This window comes from Melanostigma gelatinosum (assembly GCF_949748355.1).
Source record: "Melanostigma gelatinosum genome assembly, chromosome: 13".
In the NCBI taxonomy this organism is placed as follows: domain Eukaryota; kingdom Metazoa; phylum Chordata; class Actinopteri; order Perciformes; family Zoarcidae; genus Melanostigma; species Melanostigma gelatinosum.
Window position 1 is genome coordinate 4,981,643 of NC_136646.1, and position 15,480 is coordinate 4,997,122.

At 44.4% G+C, this 15,480-nt stretch overlaps 2 protein-coding genes across 4 annotated transcripts; one reads left to right on the forward strand and one right to left on the reverse strand.

Annotated features, from left to right (window-relative positions):
- Positions 1–6,126: 6,126 nt before the first annotated feature.
- On the reverse strand, positions 6,127–8,080 carry timm29 (translocase of inner mitochondrial membrane 29). Its single transcript, XM_079282572.1, has 2 exons — positions 7,885–8,080; positions 6,127–7,055 (listed from the first exon to the last, which is right to left on the reverse strand). The coding sequence occupies exons 1-2, from the start codon at positions 7,988–7,990 to the stop codon at positions 6,388–6,390; spliced, it is 774 nt and encodes a 257-aa protein (XP_079138698.1). The 5' UTR covers positions 7,991–8,080; the 3' UTR covers positions 6,127–6,387.
- Positions 8,081–8,336: 256 nt separating this feature from the next.
- On the forward strand, positions 8,337–14,115 carry yipf2 (Yip1 domain family, member 2). Of its 3 annotated transcripts, none has more exons than XM_079282561.1 (9): positions 8,337–8,450; positions 8,701–8,765; positions 9,492–9,667; positions 9,769–9,849; positions 9,989–10,076; positions 11,808–11,924; positions 12,023–12,189; positions 13,395–13,577; positions 13,660–14,115. In XM_079282561.1, the coding sequence occupies exons 2-9, from the start codon at positions 8,735–8,737 to the stop codon at positions 13,747–13,749; spliced, it is 933 nt and encodes a 310-aa protein (XP_079138687.1). In that variant the 5' UTR covers positions 8,337–8,450; positions 8,701–8,734; the 3' UTR covers positions 13,750–14,115. The 3 variants fall into 3 exon arrangements, with proteins under 3 accessions (XP_079138687.1, XP_079138686.1, XP_079138688.1); XM_079282560.1 differs by having other exon boundaries at positions 8,349–8,599; XM_079282562.1 differs by having other exon boundaries at positions 8,349–8,599; positions 12,023–12,144.
- The last annotated feature ends 1,365 nt before the right edge of the window (positions 14,116–15,480 follow it).

Genomic DNA, 15,480 nt, shown 5'->3' on the forward strand with positions numbered 1-15,480 from the left:
AGTTTATGGAGTGTTTTCTGATAATATTGCCAAACGGAAGCATATATAAGCTGAATAGAATTTACCCGAGTACAGAACCTAACTAACATTGGTGTACATGGAGGATTGTTCTGATAAACAGGACTCAAAGCAGCTAAGTGCTGTTCCTTTAATGCCAATTCATTGTTCCAGTCTCTGTAATAGGATGTGATGGTCAATGGTCCTTTGTCTGATGGAAACAGAAGATGATTATTCTAGAACCTCTTTAAGCAGCCTCATCAGGATGGGGTCTAAGAGGGAGACCTCTTTGAAGTCTACTGGTGAAGATTGATTGGAGAACAGCAGTCTACATATTGACAGGTTTTGCAGCTGTTCCTGAGGTCCCTGTATTTGAGGATGGATCGGTACTGGTTGAGAGCAGGAGGTGATTCATCTTGTCTCTAATAATTAGAAATGCATCATTTCAGAAGTTCATATGAAGTTGCTACAGTGCTGAAGAGAGACCTGGGGTTGTTCTTATTTTTCTCTGTCAATGATTAGTAGGCAGCTCTGGCATTACATCGTCCTCTGGTGGCTAAACCCTAAAATAGCATCAGTCCTTGAATCCAGTGGAGGTTAACTCAGCCCACCCCAACCGCAGGATAGCCGCTGACCTAAGACCTCCACTTAGTGACATGTGATGGTCCCTGCCAGTGACAACCTGAGTCATCTTTCAACCCATTATGGTTTAATGTCCCCATGGCTGGGTCATCAGTCCAAGGGGTGGGAGTCTCTGATGCCATGTCCACACTTGTCCACTTTTCCTACGTTTACACTGAGCAGCCACACGACGCCGGAGTTTTGGAGCAGCCTTAACGGAGGAACCTGAAAACTCCGCCGAGGTTGGAGGTATTTGAGAACCCCGGGGTTTTGGTTCAGTGTAGACGTTGGATACGGATGTCTGTTAGAAAAAAATGAGCCCACACCCGTGCTCACTACTGGATTGGTTATTACCAGCCATGACGTCTCCGTCCCTGATTCGTCACACTCACTATCACGTGACCCGTACCCGGAAGAAAACAAACAGCCGGGCGACCAGCAGCGACAACAAAGCAAGCCTTGCTTTGTTGTCGTAACAAAGCAAGCCTTGCTTGCTTTGTTGTCTGTAGTAGCAGCTATTGTTGAGTTAAATTCGTAATTTTACAATGCTGCAAATGCCTACATGCGGAGGAGGCGAGCTGTTCTTCGAGCGATGAGCGAGCTGCTTGACCATCGGCGATCAGCCCCCACGGAGCGGCTGTCTGAAGCTCCAGTTAGCAATAAATGCTATTCAGAGCTACAGCTACAAACAGAGGAAACGAGTGAGAGACGAGTGATCGACGCTGATTCGTTTTACTTTTTCCGTTTGGTAGCCTTGAGAGACCTTAGTCTGCAAGTATTTCTTTATGAAAATATGTACAAAGATATATTATATTCGCTAATGCTAATCGCGGTTAGCATTTCCCCATTGGCGGTAATGTTAAAATTAGCTTAGAAGCTAGCGAGTCGGACCTGTTGCATGATGTTGTGCCCTAAAAGATGGAGCAAATGCCCTAAAGAATTGATAGAGGGCGAAGATGATGTCCCTGTTTTTTCTGCTGGGTGACCCAGCTTATCCCCTGATGCCGTATCTCATGAAGGAATACTGTTGTGGAATATTTCCTTGACAAGTTCAGGAGTGAAGTTAGTTTTATCCAAAGTGTTTAACATAAAAACAGAGTCTTGATGAATGATCAAAGTTTCAAAAAGTAAATTTAATGTTTGCAAACAGAGAACACAAAACACCACCACGTATTACAGTGAGCTGTGAATATGCTCTCAAGACACAAAATCAAAACAAGATATTTATACCGGCCGGCAGAGAGGAACAGATAAAATACAGGAGACTAAGGCAGAAATGTGACAAGAATCAGTTGATATAGAGAAAGAACACGTCGGCTGTTTGTCCCGACTAAGATAGAAAAGTGACCTTTGTCCTAGACCAGCGGTTCCCAAACTTTTTAGGCCGCGCACCCCCTTCTACATCCCGACCGGGTTCGCGCACCCCCCCCCCCCTTAATAAAAAATAAATAAAAAGAAGCAACAGAGCCTTTTAAGCCTTCATAGCCGCATAAGAATCGGACCAATGAGAGAACAGTTTGCTTGCGCGTGGCATTTGTTTACAAGATTTAGTCCGCTGTTAAATGTTGCAGTGTGAACACAAACCGAACAAAGGAGCAACTGCAACAAAGCAAACGAACTGAAGGTGTGAAAACGCCCTGAAACACTGCAACAAAGTTTCAATAACTTTCAGTGACACAAGGCGTCACTTTTAAAGAGCAATACGGATGCGAGCACACACGCACAGGCTCAGAGGCAGATTATCACATTTAATTTACAATTAATGAGCGACTAATGTAGCCAGGATGTCTTCGGACAAAGCATCGATGCGGCGCGACACAGTGTTGTTGGACACCGGGATCATGTCGAACTTTTTTGCTTCTTTCTCCCCAATCATACATTCCACCATCTCTCTGGCAGCTGGCGAGCTCACGTCTTCGGCGATTGTGTGCGGTAGCCCCTTTCTCGCTATTCTGTAACCAGATATGAAGCCCGTAGTGCGTCATTTATAGACTAACACATGAATGAGACTCCAGTTGTTTTTGGCTGTTTTGTAACTCCTCCAATTTGGATATAAACAATGTAAGGGGCTTTTGACTTGCACTGGCATGCTTGGTGTTCAGGTGGCGACGTAAATAACAGCTTCAGACTGTTAGCCAGAACCTCACTGCACACCACGCACTGTGGCTTTGGGCAATCTGCGTTGCCAATCCAAGTGAAGCCCAGACACACATACTTTTCATCATATTTCCTCTTGTTTTTCCCAGTCTGATGCTCACTCTCGTTTCCTCTTTTTTCACCTTGACTCCGCGATGGGCCGATGTGCTCCCGATTTGTCTGTGCTATCCCTTCCTCCTTTTCGGTCTCCTCCGTCTCATCTTCCTCTGACTCTGGCTCGATTTCTTCTCCCGGTCTCTCCCCAACGCACCTCTCCGTTCCCCTCGCCTCCGATTCCTCTCTCTCTCTGTCCCTCTCCTCTTTTACGACTGATAGCTTCAGATGTCCCACCTGACAGTTTTTAAATTAAAATTGCATTTTTTTTAATATTTAATATTATTACACCATCAGACCGCCATTACACTTTTCCTCTCGCGCACCCCCTAGAGGCAGCTCGCGCACCCCACTTTGGGAATCCCTGTCCTAGACCAAATAGGTCAATGTGTTCAGACATCCAGACGCCCATACAAATGAACTTTCTAAACAGCAATATGTCTCACAGAAAATATGACAGGAGGTTAAAACATTTTTTTATCATTACAATACCCCAATGGCGGAGCTGACGTTACATTCATCAGCCCCACGACAACAACACATGGAAGCGAGTGATCGACGTGTGTTGACCACATTTATGGACCATAATCGAGTAAACGTTTACGTGTAAGTGTTGATTTTAAAGTAAAGTTGATATGAGATATATATATATATATATATATATATATATATATATATATATATATATATATATATATATATATATATATATATATATATATATATATAGAAACAGACAGACCCGCAGCGCTGTAACTACGTCTGAAAAATAAAAATTCTAAAACTTTCCACGAACTGTCTGTTTGAGTTCATAGAGGAAGATCTTAAGTATCAAATACAACCTTTCATTATTAAAGACTACTTTATTACTCTGTCATATTTTTTTTTAACGAAGCAAGCAATCCACTTCCTGTTTACACCATCACGCGCATGCCCAGTGTACGTTAATGGTCACGTGCTGTCCGCCTTCGAAGGCTGCCGTGTGGATGCTCCAATAATGCTGAAAACTCCCGTGTGGATGGAGATCGGTTCTATTTGAGAACTCTGCATCCAACGAGACACGGCCTAGTGTGGATATGGCCTGAGACTCACTCACAGGGCATCTGTGGAACGAACGCTTCATGAAGCCACAATGAGGTGCTGAGTGACGAACTCCTGACAGGAAAGGCAGCAGCGGTGTACGTCTCTTCTGTGTGATGCAGTTCTGCAAGTTTAAACACTTTAAGATGAACCAAGCATGTACAAATGTATAAATACAACTGCACATAAAGTAGTTTACATACCAGCACATTTACTGTAGTACTTCGGTGTTCCATTCCATGCTACTGTACCCTTCTATTCGACACCACTACATCTCCATGGAAAGCACTGTACCTTCCTGATTAAAAACATCATCTCATCAAACATAACCATGTTTCCCTTCATGCATGAATCTAACTATATCCAGGGCTTGACATGTGTTATAGCATGCTATAGAGTTCCTGTGTGAGCTTTAAGTACAGTGACAGCACTGTATAAGGTGAGTAACAGTTCAGTGACAGGCCTACTCGAACACACGGATGAGGACTATATTGAGCAGTGTTTGTTCGCTGCAAGTAAAGTATACCAGAAAATATACAATCACAATGATTATCAATGCCATGTCAACCGCTCCTCTTTGTCTTGCTCTGGATATTTGTAGTTGCATTGTGATGTCTCGTGGTTGAGACAGCTACAGGTCCAACTCTAGCACAGCACAGTTACCGGTCTGGTGACCGTACATGTCGATTCCATTACATCAAGTGAATGTTAACGGAGAGCTTGTCAGATGAAGTCTGTTGTTGAGGGGATTGCAGACTGGGACTTAAGGCACACTTGGTCACAATGCTGGAGTTTATGTGGTCAATGAGCTGTTTGCATAAACAAAGCAGTGGATTGGATGCTTGTCTGTTGGTGGTGTTACGGTACGGGTGCTTGGAGCGGCCATAAAGGACGTGAACATTGACGTGAACATTGAATTGATGTAATGTAGGCAGCCTAATGAACCTGTAGGGTCACCACACGTTTACAGAAACATGCTCCATGTTCTCACACAGTGCTGTAGGAGTAGAACCTCAGAGTGGAAAACACAATTCCTCCCAAAGACAAAGACTTCACTACGTCATAAATATCCTGACAAACGATAAGTGAAATTGTGCATTTTGGAAAATGAAAACATTACATGGTTTCGAGTCATTGTGAATCCTTTTGTCTCATGCAGCCAGCAAACACTGCTCACATGTCCTCATACATGTTAGTCGGCCTATCATACGATGCTAATAACCTCATACTGTGTTCACTTCACTTAAAGCTCAGGCATATAGCCCGTTATTGCTGTTTATAAGACATTTCAGAAAAGCGTGTTACGTGTTAAAATGTGTTACGTTAGAGCAGCAACCATGAACTGATACTACACAAAGTCCACCACTGTTAATACTAATAAACTTTGTTAAAAGTCGTCATGCATGATTACAAATGTTCAGAGTATTATAAAGCCTCATTACATTTTAATGTAGTGTTACCACAAACATGTTTGATGCATTCTACTTTCAGCCTTTAACATAAAAATGGAAGAAACATTGAATCTCAGGTTCTTCCTTCTAAATCAAGTCAAGTGATGCAAGAGAAGTCTATTTATTAGTTGCCAATATTTTAGTTTAGGAATAATTAAAGTTGTTAATTTCACATCAATCACCTTGATAAGTAAACTCTGCTGTATTTCGTGAAACATGCCAAAGACTGAAGCAGACACACTGTCTGTACAGTATTGGGACAATAAGGAGGATGTATGAAAACGTGTCCTGAATGAATGTTGCAGCGCTGAAGGCCTTCTGTTGCAGTTGTTCCGAGCACTTTTATTCCAGATGTTGGTCATATTTGTATCCTTCTATATAATACGCTGAGACTGCTGCACTCTTTGGGATGATTGAACATAACTACGATACTCCAACAATCTTATTATAAGGCTAAATAATAGCATTTCTGTTCTTCTAACTGTGAAGGTAAACGTCAGAGTGAAAGAGCAGATACTTCGCTACAGGAAAGGAAACCGTGGGACAATACTACATGAGGTAGCAGACAGAAAGTGAGTACATCTTAGAAGTGGAAGAATAGGCATCACAGTGATATCCAGCTCAAGTTTGCTTCTTAAAATGTGTCAAAGTAAAAGGCTGAAGGACTGTAAATATTGTACTGGAATTGAGACAAAACAGTAAGAACAACAGTATGACATGTGGAGAGAACAGACATTTATTAAGGTATGGTTCATGGTATATGAGATTACTCTTCTGTGATACACAAACCGGTAAATAAATGAAAGCAGAGCTCAGGATGTTAAAGGGCTGCTCTTACTTTGACAAATCAAAGCTGGGTGTTCCATTGGCCGTGTGAGATGGCAGCTCACAGTTCATAGCTGAAACATGTAAGATGAAAGTAGTTTGTTGAGTGAAACACTGTATGTGATGAGGATAACTACACTAGTACAGGTTAGGGTTAGGAGTGTTAGGCTGGAGTATGCTTCTCTTTCACTCGGCCCTCTTCACTGATACTCTCCTCCTTTCTGTCCACTACATCAGCTTCTTTCTCCTCTTCCCCCATTTTCAGCGCTAACCAAGACTCTTTGTGCAACCTCTCGCTCCGGTCCACCTCCTGAACACTGGGTGGCAACGTCACCTGCATGTGTGGTGGCAGGTGCTTGAACTCAACCTCGTTCACATCATAGTCCTTCATCTTCGAGTTAAGCACCCACCAGCGGCCGAGGAAGCCAACATCTAATACCCGCTGAGGCAGTTCCTTCCAGGGTACCGACAGATTGGAGCAGCAGGCTTCGTACAGTGTGGTGTCTGGGTCGTAGTCAGAGTGGTAAACCAGAGAGAGAAGACCCAGGCTGGCATGGTGTAGCCGTCCCTCGTTACGGAGTTTCACTAGAGTCTGTATGTGGCCATCAGAGGTCCCGTTGCGGATCCACGGTGACAGCAGGCCCAGCTGGTTGGAGCACTCCAGCAGGGTGGCTTCAAAGGATGAGTGGTCCGGTCTTGTGTAGCAACAAGCCCAGGCCCCGCCCAGCAGAGAGGCATATACAGAGGCTTTGACGGGTCGCTCCCATGAACCGACAACTATCTCCCGACATGCCTCTTTGTAGTCAGAGCCCAGGCCGCGACACCATGCACCTACAGACACAAGGACACAGCACAAAGGGTCACTCAGTCCTGCTAACAGCACATTGCTCCAGATATCTGGAAGTGGATCACTGAGTCCTTCTTAAGTTTAGGAACTACTCGCTAGTGATTTACTGAATTACACGATTAAAGTTTAAAAGGAATACTTCATCCACAACATTACCATATGTATACATTAGGGCAGAAATACTATTCCATATTCACTGGAAATGATTTGAACTATATCAAAAGTAGGAGTGCAGCGGATCACAAAACTCAGTTCTGCTCAGTTCTGATTGTATCTCCATTCTGAGTCACGGATCAGCAGAAAAAAGGAAGCAAATCAATTCTTTATGCACAGATCAATGATAGTTTACAATTACTCACAACTTGTACAGTATAATACAGTGTCAATTATCCAGTCCTTTGCTCACTACTTCCCACACACATGACTATCTCAGACACATTGGACTCGTCCTAGTGCTCCTGTGGGTAAAGTGGGTCAAGGTTGGTGCTTGGATCCCTGGCTCATACTGTCCACTTATCCTCGAGTGAGACACTGAAACCCTAGTGGCTCCCCGAGCACTTCGCATCAACTCACTGCTCCTAAAAATGCTGACGATGGGTTAAATTCAGTGGTCAAATATCATGCGTGTATATGGTGATTCTAATTAGGGCCAAAGCACTGCAGCCTGACACTAAGTACCTAACGCTAACTAAGCTAACGTGTGCAGTGTTCCTGCAGCCTGACAGTAACTAAGTACCTAACGCTAACTAAGCTAACGTGTGCAGTGTTCCTGCAGCCTGACAGTAACTAGCGTTCGCTCACTCAGCTGCTCACCTGCTTTACTGTTCCTCAGCCTCTCCCATCTGCTGCTTGAGACCGGAGCTGCTACTGTTTCTGCCGCAGCGGAGCACATCCTCCTCACTACACGCAGCGAAGCCATTTCCACTGGTTTTATTCACTAACGTTAGTACGGTCACCTTCACTCCGGACAAACATGCTGGATGTCAACAAGACGACTCGCATGCAGTCAAAATGGCGCCCCACACGTGAGTCGTTCTTAATCTTCCGACAGAAAGTCCTACTACGCAAAGGTTCCGCTTGCTGTCACTTAAACCGATATTATGTTTTTGTTATTAGTAACAACATTATGAAAATATGTATTTTCTATATTGAACAGCCATAATGATGTGTTGCATAACTTTGCATTTCACTGTATGCTATATTTACAAAATCAACAAACCTTTTAAAAAGAAGATGGTTCACGTGACAGCCTTGTTTACTGATGACGTGTCCAGGATGCTAACCTAGCAGGCTAACCATGGAGCAGACCGTCGCTAGTTAAGAAAGACAGGCGTTAGCAGTGTATGACTACTTTCTGTCAAACCTACGTGTACTATTAGGTACGTTTATGTCTTCAAACTAATGAGGAACATGAGTGCGAGTGTGAACGTATTCTAAGGTTAGCTGTCACAGCTGCTCTCATCAGAGACGTCCTGCTGCTCGTTCGACTGTTGAAGGACTGAAACGTGAACTATCCGTAAAGTGTCTTGTATGTGAGCTTGCTGCTTGAACAGATCCTTGATCTATACAGAGATGTGGATCTAGAACCCTAGTAGAATGTGTCTGACCTCAGTGTTCGTCTGCTCCTAGGTCTGCATGAGATCGCTGTCCGATCACTGAAGCCATGGCGAGTCCTAATGATCTGCAGTTCCAAGGTAAAGCCTGTCGTTTCAACGTGCTGCAGTGCTGTCGTCTCTTCTTCTGCATTCCCTCCTCACATCCATATCTCGTGTCTCAAGCTTAACTCTGGCTTTCAAAATGTACAGATGTCCAAATTGGAAATAATCTAAATATATTGATATCAAAATCAAGTCTGTACCAGATGCACAAGGACTGTGGGCGATGTTACGTGGGACTGAGTGGAGATGAGGTTGATAGGTAACGTGTTTAACTGCACGCTGTCTCTGGATGGTGCGTGATGAATAACTTGAGTTAGCAGAGTATTGAGTAACAATAACATGGATGTGTTTTCCCCAGAGGAAGGCAGCATTGTTCATAAAGAAATGTTTGAGATGATATTTTCTGACAACATGGCCCATCAATCCATCAATGCAGCGCTTCCTTTAGGTCCCATCACTGCATCACTGCACAAAGGTCATGTGACTTTGACAGAAAGAATAAAGGCGACTCACTGGGATGGATCTCCTCAAACAATCCCACCGTAATGTTTTATGAGTTAGTCTGTTAATTAGTCTGCCTCATAGAAAACAAGTGAGAAAGGTTAGTGAGTGAGCATGAACAGCAACATCTGTATGGTGCAGAGGGAGAGAGCCAGACTCACGTGGCGGTCCAGGTCCCTGGAGGAGAAGCGTCTGTGTGTAGGACCTGGTCTGCTCCAGGTCCAGGATTAACTCCCCGTGTTTCTTGATGCATGTCTGTAGAGTTTGAGGAGGCAGCAGAGCTGCTGTCTGCAGACCCGGGGGCCTCCACACTCAGTACGTCTGCCTCAAACACCATCACTACAGCAGCAGCGGGAGGAGGAGGAGGAGGAGGAGGAGGAGAGGAGGTGAAGCTGGAGCTCTCAGAGGACGAGGACGGTCAGGAGGAGAGTTCAGAGGTGCGTACAGTACATGTGTGACTTGTGTCACCGTGACACGGGTTCTCAGAGAGTCCTGATGCTCTGAGTGGACAGCAGCTGACAGATGTGTGTGCTTCCAGCTGTTAGGAGGACAGAAACCAGCTGGTGGCTTCTGGACCTTTGAGTACTATCAGTCTTTCTTCAATGTGGACACAGAGCAGGTACCCCATCCTCTACACTCCACTCTTCATATGAATGATCGATACATGTCATTTCAACTCATCTCAGGAAGACGTTTACATGTTGATGACGATTACGTTTAGTTTGTTCTTCTGCTTGACACCCCATCATGTGATGCAGGTACTGGACAGAGTTAAGGGCTCAGTGATGCCATTACCTGGAAGAAACTTCATCAAACACCACCTCAGGAGCAGCCCAGATCTCTATGGTACGCCAGCGGCGACGTGTTCAATGTATTCTATTGTACTTTCCCTTTCATCATCCCTAATGTTCTCTGGATGTGAAGGCCATACGTTGTAGATGGTTGATGGTTGTGTTCAGGGTGACGTATGCAGTGAAACTGCTGCAGCTGCTGAGGTACCAGGTGTTACACTAGATTATATATATTATTACTCGGTTATACTAGAAGTATGCGTGGTCAGATGGGCTGCTTGTCTTTTCTCTTCCAAGGTTCTGAAGCCAGTGGAGGTTGTTGAGAGTAAAGAGCATAAAGGACGTTGAAGGAAGTCATTGTCTTCTTTTCTCAACGTTAAGTCTCTTAACTGCATCCCCGTTTCCCTCACTTGCATCCTTTCCTCAAGGAAACCGTGTGAGGAGAGAGAAACGAGGAGACATGTTTTAAGAGACATGAGACGTCCTTTCCCCAGTTGCGTCACGTGAAGCGACGTCTGTTTCTGATGACGGAGGATCAGCTGATCACAGCTGGATCAGCTGATCCAGCTGTGATCAGCTGATCCAGCTGTGATCAGCTGATCCAGCTGTCAGTCGGCTTTAACAGCTGGAGAGACTTTAGATAAGTTTGTGTGTGTCACATGATCACTGTACTTAATAACAGTAACTAATAATACTAATAACTAATAAAGACACAGTGATCATCACTGTAGAGTGTTTCTCTCTTTAGTCTGTTAAACTGTGTTCTGTGTTCTGTTTATAAGCTCAGGATCCATTTCTACCGGCGGGATGCGATTGTCTTATTGATGAATTATTTGCGTCTGTACGTTTTGAAATTCAGATTGTGACGTCGATATTAAATAACCCAGAATATGATTGTTGTTTCTCTTGAACACTGGAATTGATTTATTCGTGCGTCCTGGCTCATGGCTCCTCATAGGTCCCTCCTCGCTCCTCGCTCCTCAGAGCAGAAATAAGAGCTTTGGGACGGCCGTCAATGTGGCGGCGCAGAACAACGTGCGGTTGAATCGAGGAGGGAGGAGGGAGGAGGGAGGAGGGAGGAGGGAGGAGGGAGGAGGGAGGAGGGAGGAGCGAGGAGCGAGGAGAGAAGAGAGGATAATACAGAGTCTTGGGATGTTTCCTATCACAGAGTCACCACAGCAGCTGTCGGTGTCACAGTGAACGCTTAATGCTGCGCAGCAGTCGTCTCCCGTTGAGTAATGAGGTGAAAGAGAGGTTCTGTGGATGATCTGCACTTCTATAAGTAGAGACACCGTACACTCTCTCTCTCACTAAGGAAAGGAAAGTATGTGAACACTGTACTGTTGGGATGTGATCACAGCCTGATCATTACAATGCATCCGTCTTCTGTTGTGTTTGTGATTCTCTATCCTCTGAACAGGTTTTATATATCTGGATTCAAATGCTCAAATTTCATCTCTAAATCTTTCCTGCGGAAAAGGTTTAGATTTTGTAAGAATTCCCGGGAAATAAGGTGATATGAATGTCAGTTGTTTCATAACAGACTTGTATGCTCAGAATAATCAAAAGGCAGATAAAGTCCTCCACAGCTGTTTCTGTTGCTTCCGTCCTTAAAGGGCCAGTTCAGGACTCTGATCTAGGCTGAGTGAGGTTGACATGGTTCCAGTTACTGTCGGCATTTGGTGCTGACTGTTAGTTCGGAAGGTTGCTTGTTAGGAAATGAAAGCTGTCACTGAAGGTCTTCATGTACAGTAAAGTGTGTGTGTGTGTGTGTGTGTGTGTGTAGGACCGTTCTGGATCTGTGTTACGCTGGTGTTCTCAGTCGTGATCAGTGGGAACTTGGCCACCTTCCTCAGTGAGATGGGTAACCCCTCCTACCACTACAGACCCCAGTTCCACAGAGGTCAGTCTTCCACGGCGTCTTTAACTCACCTGAATAGTCTGTCTTAGTTTTACTGAGTCATGCTGAGTCTGCTTTATTTGTCTGCTTTTGGCGAACAGTGACCATAGCAGCAGTTGTGATCTTCATGTACGCCTGGCTGGTGCCGATTGGCTTATGGGGGTTTCTGACCTGGCGGCAAGGGGCTGAGAGGCAGGTCGGGGGCTATTCCTTTCTGGAGACGGTGTGTGTCTACGGCTACTCTCTGTTCATCTACATCCCCACCTCGGTGAGTCCTTTACTCTCCTGAGTTTCACTGATGGATGTCAGGCTCACAATAAGCTAAGAAGGGTAAGAAACTAATTCTAAATTATCCCAACAACTTGCTGTCTCTCAGCCTGGTAAAAAGCATAATCAGAAGAGTAAACATAGATAAGTGCAGGTGCAAATATCATGATTCTCTATTAATGTATTTCGTGACCCAGCAAAGCCTCTCGTTGCTGCAACAGTCATCCTCCGTGATTGAAAGAACAGAAACACTATTTATAACATCAGTCTGCCCTTTTCTCTGTCCCTACTTCTTCATCTTCGTCCAGAGGATGAAGCCTTTAAGTGCTCAAAGAAGTTTAAACTTGAACATCTACAATTCCATGACGACTGGGAGAAAAACTCCACCTGTTGAAATAGATTGTGTCTTGTGATTGACAGCCCCATGCAGTTACTGAGGTGCGTTGGTCCAGACCTTTGTATTCAAGCACTCCACCAAGTGGACTGATTAGTCTGGCATCGGGAAACGAAACAGCGGTTTCTCCATTAAATATAATAAAGCCCGACGACTGCACTTAAAATGACATTAGATTTGGGCTGATCCGTTGGCCTCTCGTGATTGGTTCGGTACACTCGGACCCCCAACCCCCCCTTGTGGAGATCGATTAGAGTGGAGGCACTGAAGATGGAAACAGTGTAACGAGTTGATATCAGCCAAGTTGCTAAGTGGACCTTATAGTAATGTATCGTAACGCCTCCACAACAATTGAACCGCAAGAACAATTAACGAAAATATTTAGCCTAATTTCAGTGCAGAGCTTTCATTTAGTTTCACAGTGTCTTCGGCCAGTCGTGCCAGAGGAGCACAACATGGATCTATATCCAACATTTGGTTGTTCAATATCTGGCCCATCTATCAGATCCAGCGTACCGAGGGATCTTACACAGGCTAGACATTGGGCCAGACATCTCTTATACAGACCTAACACTTCACTATCTTTAGGTGAATTTATAGTACAGTAGTTTGAATTCATGTCAACATCACATCTACTCATCCTGGGGTTGGTCCATTCCTTGCGGACTCTTCGGAGCTGACCCCTCTTCAGGCAGACGTGGTCCAGTTGTTTCGTCTGCAAGAGAGTTTGATTAGCAGGTTTCACATCAGCCTACATTAGATTGAAATGAACCAAAGATGTTCGGTCTGAAAGCACACTGATCTGGTTCCAGGTTCTGTGGGTCATTCCATTTGAGTGGCTGCGCTGGACACTGATCCTGTTTGCCATGGTGGTCTCTGGCTCCGTCCTGGTCCTCACCTTCTGGCCTGTTGTCCGTGATGACACCAAGGTGATGTCAGTGGCTACAGTTGTGACCATAGTGGTTCTGCACACACTGCTAGCTATCGGCTGTAAGGTAAGTACGCTACAAGCATGAGGCCTATCAGCTGTACACATTTAACCTGAAGGGAATAGTACATCTTTTCATTTGTTTTCAGATGTACTTCTTCCAGATAGCAGTCCATGTCCCAACAACGGCCCCTACATCCCCCCCGCTTCACATAACAGTGGCCACCAGCACCCACTGACCAATGGGAAAGAGTGCTTGCAGGAGGGGGAGGGGAAATGAAGGATGTCTCTGTTGTGTTTGGAATCACATGCAGATATAATCCATGTATAGAGAGGCGAGTTAAGGCAATGTTGATTGTTGCCAATGTGTGATGTGTTCAATGCTCGCGGGATGAACTGAGGGTGTGTGTGGTTGTTTGTCTCATTGATCCTGAGGTGGCTCCACTGGGACTGAAGTAGCACTTGTTCACTGCAATAATTGTACATTTTGACTGTGATGTCTGAGGATGTGGTGAAAGTTTAGAAGAAGACATTAAAAATGATTCATTGGTAGACGGAAAAGTGTAAAACTTCTAAACCAAATACAATCATTAAACCATGCTGCAACCATTCATTTAGTCAGCTGTTTCACTCTGTGTTCTGATTGATATTCATTCATGCTATATTGTGGCATGGCACAATATTACAAACATGTATTAATGTTACCCATTTCATAACAGGTGATCATAATAAACATCTCATACTAATTACGTGCCAGCAACTAGTGGCGTGACCCCGTGACGTCAGCTCGGAACAGCCAAATGAAGGTCATGATTAAACGACGAAGGTCGTGATTAAACGACGAAGGTCGTGATTAAACGACGAAGGTCGTGATTAAACGACGATGGTCGTGATTAAACGACGAAGGTCGTGATTAAACGACGAAGGTCGTGATTAAACGACGATGGTCGTGATTAAACGACGAAGGTCGTGATTAAACGACGATGTTCGTGATTAAACGACGAAGGTCGTGATTAAACGAAGATGGTCGTGATTAAACGACAAAGGTCGTGATTAAACGACGAAGGTCGTGATTAAACGAAGATGGTCGTGATTAAACGACGAAGGTCGTGATTAAACGAAGATGGTCGTGATTAAACGACAAAGGTCGTGATTAAACGAAGAAGGTCGTGATTAAACGACGATGGTCGTGATTAAACGACGATGGTCGTGATTAAACGACGAAGGTCGTGATTAAACGAAGATGGTCGTGATTAAACGACAAAGGTCGTGATTAAACGAAGAAGGTCGTGATTAAACGACAAAGGTCGTGATTAAACGACGAAGGTCGTGATTAAACGAAGATGGTCGTGATTAAACGACGAAGGTCGTGATTAAACGAAGATGGTCGTGATTAAACGACAAAGGTCGTGATTAAACGAAGAAGGTCGTGATTAAACGACGATGGTCGTGATTAAACGACGATGGTCGTGATTAAACGACGAAGGTCGTGATTAAACGACGAAGGTCGTGATTAAACGACGATGGTCGTGATTAAACGAAGAAGGTCGTGATTAAACGACGAAGGTCGTGATTAAACGACGAAGGTCGTGATTAAACGACGATGGTCGTGATTAAACGAAGAAGGTCGTGATTAAACGACGAAGGTCGTGATTAAACGACGATGTTCGTGATTAAACGACGAAGGTCGTGATTAAACGAAGATGGTCGTGATTAAACGACAAAGGTCGTGATTAAACGACGAAGGTCGTGATTAAACGAAGATGGTCGTGATTAAACGACGAAGGTCGTGATTAAACGAAGATGGTCGTGATTAAACGACAAAGGTCGTGATTAAACGAAGAAGGTCGTGATTAAACGACGATGGTCGTGATTAAACGACGAAGGTCGTGATTAAACGACGATGGTGGTGATTAAACGAAGAAGGTGGTGATTAAACGACGATGGACGTGATTAATCAACGACGGTCG